The sequence below is a fragment of the Malaclemys terrapin genome, chromosome 3, assembly GCF_027887155.1.
Source record: "Malaclemys terrapin pileata isolate rMalTer1 chromosome 3, rMalTer1.hap1, whole genome shotgun sequence".
NCBI lineage: Eukaryota > Metazoa > Chordata > Testudines > Emydidae > Malaclemys > Malaclemys terrapin.
The window spans coordinates 7,649,248-7,664,875 of NC_071507.1; the positions used below are offsets into that span (position 1 = coordinate 7,649,248).

Consider the following 15,628-nt stretch of genomic DNA (forward strand, 5'->3'; position numbering starts at 1 on the left):
AATCCCCGACCCATCCACCCCCCCCCCCACTCCTTATCCCCTAACTGCCCCCTCCTGGGAACCCCACCCCTAACCATCCCCGGGACCCCACCCCCTATGCAACCCCCCTGCTCCCAGTCCCTTGACTGCTCTGACCCCTATCCACACCCCCACCCCCTGACAGGCCCCCAGGACTCCCATGCTTATCCAACGCCCCCCTGTCCCCCGACCGCCCCCCAGAACCTCCGCCCCATCTAACCGCCCCCTGCTCCCTGTCCTCTGACTGCCCCCCGGGACTCCCCGCCCCTTATTCAACTCCCCGGCCCCAGCCCCCTTACCATGCCACTCAGAACAGCATGTCTTGCAGCCGTGCCACCCGGCCAGAGCCAGACACTGCCGTTCTACAAGGCAGGAGCGCGCAATCCCACCGCTCAGAGCGCTGCCCGTGCGGCGGCCTGGCTATGGGGGGAGGGGGGAAAAGGGACGACAGGGACAGCGGGGGCTAGCCTCCCTGGCCAAGAGCTCAAGGGCCGGGCAGGACGGTCCCGTGGGCCAGATGTTTGCCCACCTCTGTTATAAGCACTAAAGTTACAAAGAGCTTCTCAAAGCATCCAAGAACTGCTACAACCTCATTTAGAATCATATTTTATAACTGACTGGTCATGGTGCACTACATTTTATAGAGAATCTTGTCAGACATACTGTATGGAGAATTCTAGTCTTTTTCTCAGTGTGTTGAGGACATTCGCCTGTTCTAACTGAGTGTGGATGGGGAATAAGAGGGAAAGAAAAAAATCCCGAACTGAAGAGGAAGTTCTGCACCCGCACAGAAGACTAAGCACTGAAATATAAACTCTAAAAGTGAAACTCAATCTAACTCCCACTCAAATTGGCAACTGTGAAATGCACAAGATATTCCCCAAGGAAAGAATCCAAGCAAGCCAGACTAAGTACTAATGGACGTTCCAAACTGTGGAATCAATGTTCTAGTAGCGTTTATCACAGTAAGTGTTTTATGCCGTGAAGCTTGCTAATTATTAATGTAGATCTGGTTCTGAAACCTACCCACTGCTATCTGACATTGAATGCTTAAAATGCCCGTATAACCTGGTCTCCTGTGAACTCAAAAATTAAGAGTAAGCAAATAGAAAATAAAGAAAAGTCTGAAGTACACTTCACTAGTGTAGTTATTGTAGCACAAACTATAATTAAATCAACTGTTAGTTTTTCCAGTATCATTACGCCAATTGTTTTCAATATTATCTTTTACTTTGCTAACACTAAAGGCCAGACCCGTCAAACACCAATGTGAGCTTTGTGTAAAGACTAGAAGTAGATTACGGTTCCCTAAATTCTGAGGACAATTTAAGGGACATTGGTTTAGAGGACTGTGAGCCAAGACTTCAGGCCCCAAAGAAAGCTTCAACAGGGCAACTCACATGCTTAAAGTTAGGTTTGGTCTTATGTACCTTGTGGAATTGTGACCTCTATCCCCAGCTATGCCACTGCCTCAGTGTCACCTCCTGAATGAAGTCACGCAAGTGACTGTCTCAGTTTACCCATTTGTAAAATGCATATGATACTTAAGTAGGTTGGGTATGAAGGTGCTGGAAAGTTAAAGTATTTGGTGTTCAAAAAGCACTCTGAGATCCTTAGTTGAGGAAAACGTACACATGCTTACCCTTAAGAAAAGTATCTGCAAGGTGACCCTCTGGATCTCCATGCATTCCCTCACAGGATAGTTCAGAAATTATGTGTAAGCCTCTCCAGGCACTGTTTCAGGAGGAGAACTTTGCAAGCTACAGTGACTTAGTAAATCAGGAAGTAGTCTATATGTATAACCATTTCAATCTCAGTTATATGTTACACTAAATCGTTTTCACTCCCTACTTATCTACAGGACTTTACTATGCTGGAGATAAGGAAAATTGTGTGTCTGAATTCTTCCCCCAAAGCTACAGGAAGGCTGAAGCCTCATTAGCAGATATGTGAACCTTACTATCTCAAAGAATAAAAGCTCTTTGTAAGTGCATACTATTATTAAACAGACATGTCCAACTAGTTAACAAACACTCAATTTCTGATAAGCCATATCTTTGGCATTCCCTTTTCTACTCCATGATTAGTTTGCGGTATTTTTATTACAATGGCAGCATCTAAACATGAATTGTCATCTCTGTGTAGACAAGACTGATATGTTGAAAAGGTTTAACAGAAAGAAACACAAAGGATCATATTCTTTTCTCAACTGCACCAGTGCAAATCCAGAAAACCTAAATATAGAGGTGGCTACCTATTCCCTCTATAATAAGTCCTGTGAAGTCAATGGCCATAGTGTGAATACAACGTATGTGAATCCGGAATAAAGAAAAGAATTTGGACCAAAACATCTATTCCAGGAGAACGTTTCCTACTTAATATGGGCCACGTTCTTCCTTAACTCAATGGGGTTGCAGGAGAAAAGTGATGGAAAAAAATTAGCCTTGCTTGAACAAATACCTGTAGGCATTGAGCAACACAAGCAGAAAGACACAGCAAAATAACTACCAAAACTAAAAAAAAAAATTTAAACCATTTAAGTTCCTAAGTGACAACACTCTAATTACCTACTACATTATTTATGAAACTTAAGCACTTAAAAACAAGCAAATGAATACAGATATCATAATTCTTACACTGACCACATAATACACACATGCATATTATTCTCATCAAGTATAAATAATGCATATTTCATCACAATATTCACTCTGACTCATGGACTTTTTTCATCTTAATTTCTGTATCTCAATATTTTCTTTTAAGGGATATCATCAAATGAAAATTATCATCAGTAAATCCATTATTTAAATTGGCAGTACAAGTTTTATGTAAAATATATATAACTGCGCTTTTTAAAGAATAATTGTTTAACAGAAAAAGAGTTTTACATAGATTTATGCTAACTTTATGTATAAATGTGTACACAGACGCTAGCTTACTCGAATCCCGGGGGGTGCTCGACCCCCACTCCACCCCCACCCTGCCTCTTCCCGCCCCCACTCTGCCCCAGGCCGTGCCCCCACCCCACCACCCCGCCCCTTCCCAGCCCCACCCACCTCTTTCCGCCTCCCCTCGCCTCTTCCTGCCCCTGCTCCTCCCACTACCCCCAGTGCCCCCTGCATGCTGTGGAACAGTTGATTGTGGCAGGCAGGATGCTCTTGGAGGGAGGGGAAGAGCCGATTGGCAGGGCCGTGGGCAGGCGGGAGGCGCTGGGGGTGGGGGGTGGCACTGACTCGCAGGGCTGCCAGTGGGTACTGAGCACCCACTATTTTCTCCCCATGGGTGCTCCAGCCCTGGAGCACCCATGGAGTCAACACCTCTGTAAGTGTAGCAAGCCGTGTCATCGTCACTAGTATAGGACTGTAACTATGGCTACATCTACACTTGGAACTGGAGGTGTGGTTCCCAGCTCCAGTAGACACACTCACACTAGCACACAATAAATAGTACTGTGCTGCAGTAGCAAATGATAGCCCAGACTAGCTGCCGCGATTACACACCCGCCCAGACTCCACGGGCATGTAATTGGGGACAGCTAGGCCATGCTGTTGTTTTTGGCATGCTACTGTGGACTATTTTCCTCTTTATAAGCCTTAAACACACTGGGCTTAAAACTGCCATTGACTTCAGTGCGGCCAGGATTTCACCATCAAGTCGTTTGCTTCTTAAACACTTACTGGCTGACTTAGAACGATGCTTCCTCGGTTCTCGTCCCTTAATGCCCCTATTCTACTTGCACTACATTGATGACATCTTCATCATCTGGATCCATGGAAAAGAAGCCCTTGAGGAATTCCACCATGATTTCAACAATTTCCATCCCACTATCAATCTCAGCCTGGACCAGTCCACACAAGAGATCCACTTCCTGGATACTACCGTGCTAATAAGCGATAGTCACATAAACACCACCCTATGCCGGAAACCTACTGACCGCTATACTTACCTACACGCCTCCAGCTTTCATCCAGACCACATCACATGATCCATTGTCTACAGCCAAGCTCTAAGATACAATCACATTTGCTCCAATCCCTCAGACAGAGACAAACACCTACAAGATCTCTATCAAGCATTCTTAAAACTACAATACCCACCTGCTGAAGTGAAGAAACAGATTGACCGAGCCAGAAGAATACCCAGAAGTCACCTACTCCGGGACAGACCCAACGAAGAAGGTAACAGAATACCACTAGCCATCATCTTCAGCCCCCAACTAAAACCTGTCCAGCGCATCATCAAGGATCTACAACCTATCCTGAAGGACGATCCCTCACTCTCACAGATCTTGGGAGACAGGCCAGTCCTTGCTTACAGACAGCCCCCCAACCTGAAGCAAATACTCACCAGCCACCACACAACAAAAACACTAACCCAGGAACCTATCCTTGCAACAAAGCCCGCTGCCAACTCTGTCTACATATCTATTCAAGGGACACCATCATAGGACCTAATCACATCAGCCACACCATCAGAGGCTCGTTCACCTGCACATCTACCAATGTGATATATGCCATCATGTGCCAGCAATGCCCCTCTGCCATGTACATTGGCCAAACCAGACAGTCTCTACACAAAAGAATAAATGGACACAAATCAGACGTCAAGAATTATAACATTAAAAAAACAGTCGGAGACCACTTCAACCTCCCTGGTCATTCAATTACAGACCTAAAAGTCGCAATACTCCAACAAAAAAACTTCAAAAACAGACTCCAACAAGAAACTGCTGAATTGGAATTAATTTGCAAACTGGGCACCATTAAATTAGGCTTGAACAAAGACTAGGAGTGGATGGGTCATTACACAAAGTAAAACTATTTCCCCATGCTAATTTTTTCCCCTATTGTTAGTCACACCTTCTTGTCAACTATTGGAAATGGGCCATCCTGATTATCACTACAAAAGTTTTTTTTTTCTCCTGCTGATAATAGCCCACCTTAATTGATTAGTCTCATTATAGTTGGTATGGCAACACCCATTTTTTCATGTTCTCTGTGTATATATATCTTCCTACGGTATTTTCCACTGCATGCATCCGATGAAGTGGGTTTTAGCCCATGAAAGCTTATGACCAAATAAATTTGTTAGTCTATAAGGTGCGACAAGTACTCCTCGTTCTTTTTGCTGATGCAGACTAACACGGCTACCACTCTGAAACCTGTAGAAGGATTAAAAGTGAAAATTAAACAACACGGAAAGTGGTTGTGGTTCACTAGAGACACGTAGTGAAGCAAGACCCAGGGAAAAGGGTTGAAGGCCAAATGATTTACACAGCTCAGAGAAAGACAGTCATTAAGATTTTTCTTATGACTAGTAGTGCTCTTCAGAAAGGCCTTTGTTTAACTGTCACCAGTGACATACGGCCAAAGAAATGGGTTCAGACCCTGCAACTGAATCCACATAGAGACCCTTAACCCCACAAGGATCCAATTACAGGACTGGGGCCCCAGTCAACTGGAAAAGAAGATTTCCCAACACAATTCGTATCTTGAATAAATAAGACCCTCTTATATTATCTCTTGCTGAAATAAATTGATCCTTTCACAGAACAAGGCTTCATACAAAAATGTTGCTATTTTGACAGTCTGTTCTTGGTACGTTAAAATATTTTCCAGACTCTGGGCCTGATGCAAACCTTACTGAACTCAACCTCCCACCCCACCCCCACCAACTTCAATGGGCTTTGGATCAAGCCCTATGGTTTAGTTTTGAGAAAAGACAACCGAAGGGGGAGCTGATACATCTTCCAATATGTTAAGGGCTGTTATAAAGAGGATGGTGATCAATTGTTCACTCCACGTCCACTGAAGGTAGGACAAGAAGTAATGTGCTTAATCTAAAGCAAGGGAGATTTAGATCAGATATGAGGAAAAACTTTCTAACTATGTGGGCTGTTATGTTTTGGAATAGACTTCCAAGGAAGGTTGTGGAATCCCCATCATTGGAGATTTTTAAGATCAGGCTGAATAGACATCTGTCAGGGATGGTTCAGGACTAGGTTTACGTGATCCTACCTCAGCGCAAAGGGCTGTACTTGATGACTTCTCAATGTCCCTTCCAGCTCTACATTTCTAGGATTTCCCTTACTTATACACGTAGTTCCAATTACCTTTAGCAGGCCTACTTGTGCGCATAAGGGAAGGCAGAATCAGGCCCTAAAAAGGCAATTACACTGGAGAAAGAATGTTGCTCCACAAAGACTTCCAATTTTCCTTTAACGTTTATTTTTTAGAAACCCTCTCTTGCAGTTTATAAATAACTGAAATACAATAACATTTGGGGCAGCGGGGAGAAGAGTGAGAGGAAAGGAGGAAGAAAGGATAGAAAAACAGGGATATTGCTGCAGACAGTATAAGGGACAGGTAAATGCCTTCTTCTCAAAGAGCCCAAAAGTAAAAAACTTACTTGCTGATGCCACAGTATACGAGTCATTTAAAAAAAATTAAAATATAGACAAAGTTTTAAGCCAAGGTATCTTGTAAGATCAACAAGCGCAGATTCAACAAGGCCAGAAGGGACAAATGTGATCATTTAGTCTGGCCTCCTGTAGAACACAGGCCATAGAACTTCCCCAGAATAATTCCTAGAGCAGATCTCTTAGAAAAAAAAAAATCCATTCTCGATTTAAAAATTGTCCACGATAGAGAATCCATCATGACCCTTGCTCAGTTGTCACAATGGTTAATTCCTATTACTGTTAATAATTTATGCCTTATTTCTATTCTGAATTTGTCTAATTTCAACTTCCCACCATTGGATCATGTTGTACCTTTCTCTGCTAGACTGAAGAGCCAATGTCAAATATCTGTTCCCTATACAGGTATTTATAGACTATGACCAAGTCATCCCTTCACCTTCTCTTTCTTAAGATAAACAGATTGAGCTCCTTAAGTCTATCACTATAAGGCAGGTTTTCTAATCTTTTAATCATTCTCGTGGCTCTTCTCTGACTCCTCTCCAATGTATCAACTTCCTACTTGAATTGTGGTCACCAGAACTGGACACAGTATTCCAACAGCAGTCACATCAGTGCCAAATGCAGAGGCAAAATAACTTCTTTACTCCACTCAAGATTTGCCATTTGTGCATCAAATGATCACATTAGCCCTTTTGGCCACAGCATTGCACTGGGAGCTCATGGTCAGCAGTTTATCCACCATGACCCCCAAAATCTTTTTCAGAATTACCGGTTCCAAGGATTACTCCAGGCAGATTTCTGCACCAAAATTGTTTTAAAAATTCTGCAAAAATCTACTGTTTTATTTGTCAAAATAAACAACATAATCACAAAAGTTTCAATTATTTTGGTAATTTATTTCAAAATATCTGTCAGCAAGTACGTCGATAACATTACAGACAATAAAAAATATTCAGGAATTGTTTTTTGACAAATAGATTCTTGACTAGGCAAATTAATATAGAACTCTGAGTAATAATTCATTTAAACTAGGATACAGAAAAGCATTTTCCACACCCCTTCAGAAGAAGTACAAAGGCTTGGTGGAGTCAGGAGTAACGGAGGAGCTAAGGGAGAGGGAAGTAATTGCTAGGAAGGAGCCTGGGTATGAACCTGGAGGGTTGTTGGGGAGCCTCCCCAATGCAGACCCCAGCTGACCCTACCCTCTCCCATTCAGTCAGGAATATCTACCCCTGTCCCCATGTGTCCCTGCACCCCCATGTGTCCCTCCTTCCCCACTCATACAACCACTCCCCCCATCCTCATGTGGCCCTATACCCCCACTCAGCCACCCCCTTGTGGCCCTGCACCCCCTTCTCCTCTCCCCATGTGTCCCTGCACCCTGTCAGGCAGCCTCCTCCCCCATCTCCATGTGCCTCTGCACCTCCTCCCCGTCTCCATGTGTCTCTGTGTTCCCACTCAGCCACCCTCTTCCATCATGTGACCCTGCATCCTCTCCTGTCATATCTCCCAGCACCCCCTCTCCCATCCCAATGTGGCCCTGTGCCTCCACTCCCATTCAGCCTCTGTCCATCTGTCCTCCCCACTAGCCCTTATGAACCCCAGTCTGTGACCCCCTAGCAGCTCCATGTGCCCCACGCTGTCTGTCTCTCCATATCCTCTGTCTCCTGACCTGGCCCCACTGGCGCTGTGAAGAAGGTAGCCTCAGCTGGGGCTCGCCCGGGAGCCTCTGCTCTGTAAGGCAAACTGTAAGGCTACAGTTACGCTTTTATCAAAAAGCATAACTATAGCAACTTTCCCACAGAAGTTATTTTCTGCGGGGAAAAAAATTATGCGCGGCACATTAATTATGCACGCACGTGGTGCAGAATTCCCCCAGGAATAAAAGATAGAATCCCCATCCTCTGTGTATGTCTTTGTTCCTAGATGTATACATTTACATGTAGGTGTATTAAAACGCATATTGTTTGCTTGCGCCCAGTTTAGCAAGTAACCCGGATTGCTCTGTATCAGGGACCTGTGCCCTTCACTATTTACCACTCCTCCAATTCATGTGTCATCTGCAAACTTTATCAATGATGATGTTATGTTTTCTTCTAGGTCATTGATAAAAAAGTTAAATAGCATAAGGCCAAGTACCGATCCCTGTGGGACCCTCCTAGAAACTGACCCATTCAATGATTCCCCACTTATAATTAAATTTGAGATTTATCGGTTAGCCAGCCTTTAATCCCTTTAATGTGGGCCATGTTAATTTTATATCATTCTAGTTTATTTTTTAATCAAAATGTCATTTCGTATCAAGTCAAACACCTTACAGAAGTCTAAGTACATTACATCAACACTATTACATTTATTAACCAAATTTTTAATTTAATCAAAAAATATATCAAGTTAGCATGACAGGATCTATTTTTCATACATCAGTGTCTACTGGCATTAATTATATTACCTTCATTTAATTTTTTATTAGTTGAATCCCATATCAGCCACTCTATTATCTTCCCCAGCATCGGTGTCAGACTAATAGGCCTATAATTACCTGTCATCCCACTCACCCTTTTTAAGTATCAGCCCAATATTAGCTTTCTATCAGTCTTGTAGAACTTCCTTAGTGTTCCAAGACATATTGAAAAATCAACATTAATGGTCCAGCAAGCTCTTTTAAAACTCTTGGATGCCAGTTATCTGGACCTGCTGATTTTAAAATGTCAGTGTTTAGTAGTTGCTGTTTAACACCCTCCTGAGATACTAGAGCAGGGGTAGGCAACCTATGGCACGTGTCCCGAAGGCGGCACGCGAGCTGATTTTCAGTGGCACTCATACTGCCCAGGTCCTGGCCACCGGTCCGGGGGGCTCTGCATTTTAATTTAATTTTAAATGAAGCTTCTTAAACATTTTTAAAACCTTATTTACTTTACATACAACAATAGTTTAGTTATATATTATAGACTTATAGAAAGAGACCTTCTAAAAACGTTAAAATGTATGACTTGCACTCAAAACCTTACATTAGAGTGAATAAATGAAGACTCAGCACACCACTTCTGAAAGGTTGCCGACCCCTGTACTAGAGGAATGGAAAGAGTGTTATCAACATCATAGGATATGACTTCATTATTTGTTTTACTCCCCAAATATAGAACAGAAATATTTATTGAACACTTCTATCATTTCTGCTTTATTATTTATATTTCTACCATTTCCAACTAGTAATGGACCAATACCACTGTTAGGATTTGTTTTGTTCCTAACAGACTTAAAAAAAACCTCCTTCTTATTGTCCTTAACTCTGATGCCACAGATTTCATCTTGAATCCCTTTGTTTTCTTTACCAATTTTCTACAATTCCTAGGTTCAGATTTATATTATTATCAACTTCTCCTTTCTTCCATTTGCTATATAGTGCGGCCTTCACTTACCCTCTAAACCAGGTCAGTTTTGTAACCAATATAACTTTCTTCCTCAATTTTGGAGCATCTAGTGAAGAGTTCTTGAACAATTCCCATTCACATTTTTCTGATTAAATTCTTCCTCCCAGCTGATTTGGTCATCACTATTGTAAGCTTTGTGAGACTGGCCCTTTTAAAGCACCAAGTATATATGTTACTGGTAAAGACTTTACTCTGTTAGTCTGTAGATTGATGAAAAATAGACACACACAATATTTAAACTTCAAACCTTGAGTAAAATTCCTCACATGATATTTGCTTTATTGAGAGGCCAAATGAACAAATACTTAGGCCGTGTCTACCTTGTCTACATACAAACTTTCAGTGGTTTAGTTAAGCTGATTTAGTAAAATGGTGAAAACCCCTGTTTGGACATTCTTATTTTGGTTTAAGAGCTACTTATTTCAGTTTAGCCTAACGGAATTAAGCTAAACCAAAATAAGCTCTTTTTTGCACCAGGTTAATAAAAATCAGTATAGAGATCACACCTTAAGTTTAACCGGTGAAACTCTGCATATAAACCAGCCCTTACAAAGGCAAGACTCAAGTTGCTGGAATCAATGTACATGTTAATTTTAAAGTAGGTTACTGCATTTGACTAATGCAGCCCATAAAATAATTTATTAAAGCAACCAGGCAAAAAAACTCACTAAAGGCCTTGCCTTGTACCATGACCTCAGACTAAACACATTAAGAGTTAAATCTTGCTCAGTTCAGAAGAAATTATATTTAATTTAGGGAATTAACATTTTCATAAGGATATGCTAAAATGAAGCATTATTTTTGTTCCAACCTACTAGCAGGCCTTCCCCACTGCTCTCAGCAAAGAATTTTTTTCCTCTCTGAAAGAGAGAAATTAACTTTCAATTCCTTGTTTCTTAAATAACAGACTCACTTCATAACAAACCTAACAGAAACCTCCGTCACAGCAGTAACAGCAATGTGGCTCTAATCCCCTTAGCCTTCTGTAGGACGGATACCAGAATCATACATTTGAACTAATAGCCTAATGGGATTAGATACATGCTAGGTAATTAACTGATCTTCTGATCAATATTGTTTACAAACCTTGCCAACCTTTATTCTAGAAATATAACAATTTCAGCATCAGATTATGTCTCTCCAGAAAGGAGAGAGATTAGAAAATTGACAGACACACATAAAATATCCTTAAAGTACTAGCTAAAAGTCAGGAGTTATTATGAATGTAATGATGCATTAGCTGCTGTGTGGCAGATCAGATGATGATATTAGAGGGGAAGAAGAGGAGAAATCATCATTCTCCATTGTAAAGCCCCAATAACGTAGCGCAGCCTCCTCCACTGCCACTAGAGGATTATCAAAAGTGAGTCTCCTCATTGTACAGAAACCGGGATTACGGGCTAAAAATGCTACTTCCTTCAGAAGCAACTAATCACTCCGGTGGTTTCTTACATAAATGATGTCTGTTAAGCAACAACTTGGAAAGAAAGAGAAAGAGGGGTAAATGCAGGATGTTTCCCCACAACCCCATCTCACCCTTTAATCACTGCAGAGCGCTCAGTGATCCGATTCCACGCCTAGCTTTAACACATACTGTCATTATTTACAGAACACTGGAACTTTTGCATCCGTACAAGGCATAACAACAGACGGGCGATAAGGGAAAATTATACAGATACAACCAGGGGACAAGGCTCTAAAGGCAACGTTTTGTTCTCCTCCCCTTCCCTCCCAGCAGCAACACAGCAGAGAGAAGGAAGCTTTTTCCTGATGGCAGGCCTGGGAGGGAAGTCAGAGGGATTTTCCTGTGTACCATCTGCGTAAGAACACCATGGGCATCCTTGTATTATAGATCAATACCTCTAGGGTGGCAGGAATACAGCTGACAGTGAATACCAGAATGCACCCAGGAACAGGGTGCAATCAGAGGGGCACCTCTAGGGTAGCAGGAATACAGCCGATAGTGAATTACCAGGGTGCACCCAGGAACAGGGTGCAATCAGAGGGGCACCTGAAGGGTGTCAGGAATACAGCCGATAGTGAATACCAGAGTGCACCCAGGAACAGGGCGCAATCAGAGAGGCACCTCTAGGGTGGCAGAAATACAGCCGATAGTGAATTACCAGGGTGCATCCAGGAACAGGGTGCAATCAGAGAGGCATCTCTAGGGTGGCAGAAATACAGCCGATAGTGAATTACCAGGGTGCATCCAGGAACAGGGTGCAATCAGAGAGGCATCTCTAGGGTGGCAGGAATACAGCCGATAGTGAATTGCCAGGGTGCACCCAGGAACAGGGTGCAATCAGAGAGGCACCTCTAGGGTAGCAGGAATACAGCCGATAGTGAATTACCAGGGTGCACCCAGGAACAGGGCGCAATCAGAGAGGCACCTCTAGGGTGGCAGAAATACAGCCGATAGTGAATTACCAGGGTGCATCCAGGAACAGGGTGCAATCAGAGAGGCATCTCTAGGGTGGCAGGAATACAGCCGATAGTGAATACCAGGGTGCACCCAGGAACAGGGTGCAATCAGAGGGGCACCTGAAGGGTGGCAGGAATACAGATGATAGTGAATTGCCAGGGTGCACAAAGAAATAGGGTACACAAGTATTAAGAGAGGCAGCGCTAGGAAGGCACCACTACAGACGATTGTGAATGAGGCGTGTGGGTGTGCACGTAAATATTGTACCTCTCTCTCTCACACACACACACACACGAGTCATACGCCTCTCTAATGTCTGTGCACGAACAAGCCGAGCCTAGTGATCACCCCGGTCACCTCACGGCCCTCCCACGCACGTCCAGCCGCCCCCTCAGCTCCACGCCCCCGGCCTGCGCCCCCCGCGCCCGCCGCCGCCGCGCCCGCTCACCCGAAGAGCCCCCTGAGGAAGGAGTGCGAGGACTTGACCCGCTTCTCGGCCTCGGCCATGAGCTGAACGGCCTCGCGCTCCTTGCCGCTGCTGTCCATGGCGGCGGCTCTGAGGGGATGCGCGGGCCCGGCCCTGCCCCGCCGCCGCCCCGCCCCGCACGCCGGGGGGAGCCGAGCCGAGCGGTGTCGGGAGCTGTAGTCGGGCGGGGGATGGGCTGAGTGTGTGTGTGTGTGTGTGTGTGAGTGAGTGTGTGTGAGAGATACTGTCATTGAGCATGTGACTGTGTGTGACAGTGTGCGTGCACGTGTGTAACAACGTGTGTGTATGATTGTATGCGTGTGTGACGGTCTATGTGTGATGGTGTTAGGGGGAGCGGTGTATAATGGTGTCAGTGTGTGATTGTCTCAGTATGTGTGTGTGTGATTATGTCTGTGCGCGATACTGCCAGTCTCTGTGGGTGGAATTGTGTCTGTGTGATGATGTCAGTATGTGTGCACACACAATGGTGTCCGTGTGTGATTGGGTCCATGTGTGTGATTAGGTCTGTGTGATACTGTCAGCGGGTGTGAGTGCAAATGGTGGCAGTGTGTGATGGTGTCGGTGTGTGCATGTGAGAGATGGTGTCCGTGTGACGCTGTCACGGTGGGTGTGATATTTAATATTATATTTATTATAATATGTTGACACTATCAAAATGAAATGTTTTTATCTTATCAAAGAGAAACAATTGAACAGTATTGAAATAAAGCTTTTCAGTGTTTCTAAATCAACATTTTTTGGAATTTTCATTTTGTGGAAAATTTTGACATTTTGAACAAAAACAAACTTCAAAATGTCAGAATTTCCCAGGGAACAGAAATTCCATTTTCCAACCAGATCTAGTTTTAGGCTTTCACCCTAGAATGCCCTATTGTCCTGCAATACATGCAATCAACACTTAGTAAAGTTATACAGTAAAGGTATTAAGACATATCTATGGAAGAACATGGTTTTACATGAAAAATAAATTGGGATTAGCTGGTTGCACTGTATTTTTCCATAACCATTTTCAAATGTCTTCACACGTGAAACAAGCAATTTTGCATTTGGAAGAGGGCTTTAACTTGCCTACTTTCTATAATTTATGATAATGCTAAATGCAACTGAATACACATCTCTAATGAATGAAATCATTCTGAAAGACATAGTTCAGATGGAAGTACATAGCAATACAAACATCGGACCTAACCCTTAATTGTTGCATTAAGGGTATGTCTGAACTGAAATTAGATACCGGTTGTTGGTCTGTTCCAGCTGACTTGGGCTCAAGGGACGCAGGCTAAGGGGCTGTTTAATTGCAGTGTAAAGTCCCTGACTGCAGCCTTAGCTCTGGGACCCACCCACCTCTCAGGGTCCTAGAGTCGAGGGTTCAGCCTGAGCTCAAACATCCACATCACAATTAAACAGCCCTTTAGCCCAAGCCCTGCAAGACCAAGTCACCTGGCATGGGTCAGTCGCAGGTTTTTAATTGCAGGATAGACATACCTTGTGTGTAGAACTAGGATGATGAGTAAAATATCATGCACAAGCACAAGGGAGCACTATTCACAATATCTTCCATGAAGCTGGAGGTTTATTATTTTGCTTAACATGCAATGCACAGTACTGGTAGATTACAGTCGTAAGGCAAGCTTACGGAGACAGCATCCCACAAGCATAAAGCAGAGGCCTTGAAATCTGAATAGGGAAGAGAACAAAAAGTGCAGAAAACTCTGTTGGAGAAGCTGGAAGTGACAACCGATGAGCAACTTCAGAGATGGATGGAGCTTTTTAAGCTTAGGCCTTGGCCTTAGGCTTGCCACGGCAGCGCTGGGAAGTCCCGAGTGTAGTCATGCCGCCAGCGCTGCGAGAGATCTCTCTCAGCGCTGTATGTACTCCACCTCTCCGAGGGGAATAGCTTGCAGCGCTGCGAGCGAGCGTGCAGCGCTGCAGGCTCTGATTACACTGGTGCTTTACAGCGCTGTACTCGCTGCGCTCGGGGGGGGGGGGGCGTTTTCACACCCCTGAGCGCAGCAAGTTGCAGCGCTGTACAGCACCAGTGTAGCCAAGGCCTTACTGAGGCTTTCTGTGGAGTAAATCTTCCACTAAAATCCCTTGACAATGTAACCCTGAAGGAGTATTTAGAATGTGACCTGAAAAATGTGGGAATCATACCAAGTTCAAGACATCTACAGCAATTCTACTAGCCAACAGTCCTTGAAAATCATGTCAATTAAATTAAAGAAAAGCTGAAGACTTGTGATGGATGGAATATTTGAACTCCACTGGGCTCATTCGGCTATGTCCTATAGCTGGAAAATTAGTTAAAATAAAATACTTTTTTATACAGCCACATACAAGTTCAGACATTTAAGTAAGGAGAATAGATGTCATACCAACAGAACGAGGGCCTATATCCTGGAAAGAAGTGACTCTGAAAAGGATTTAGGGGTTATAGTGGACCACCAATGAAACATGAGCTCCCTTTCTTGTACACAGTAGGTTGCAGGGCTGCTACTAGCAGATCAGGCTTTTGTACAGATATGAACTGGCTATAGAGCTTCCTTCTCAGAGAAATACACACCAGAATGTTCAAAATAAGATCCTTTAATGTTCTGCCAGGTGTGGTTGAGGGTAGTTTAAATAAGGTGTGTTACACACAGTGCCAACTAATGACTGAACTGTATAATACAGTTTGGCATTCCATTACATCTCCCCTTTTAAGTTCTACATTCCTACAATATGCAAAATGTACACTATCGTGATATCTTTGAAGTTCAGTATGCATCAGTCCATTAAGTGGCCCTGAATCATACTGGCTTTCTAATTACATAATCTGAACGCATAACAACTTGGGCATCTGG

At 43.6% G+C, this 15,628-nt stretch overlaps 1 protein-coding gene across 2 annotated transcripts in view; it reads right to left on the reverse strand.

Moving 5' to 3' along the window:
• Positions 1-12,890, reverse strand: part of NAPB (NSF attachment protein beta) — a 36,649-nt gene extending 23,759 nt beyond the window's left edge. Inside the window, exon 1 of one of the 2 annotated variants that reach the window (XM_054021830.1) lies at positions 12,747-12,890. In XM_054021830.1, the coding sequence (XP_053877805.1) occupies positions 12,747-12,844 (98 nt within the window). In that variant the 5' untranslated portion in view covers positions 12,845-12,890. The remainder of the gene's footprint in view (positions 1-12,746) is intronic. The other variant, XM_054021828.1, reaches the window with a different exon arrangement.
• Positions 12,891-15,628: the final 2,738 nt, after the last annotated feature.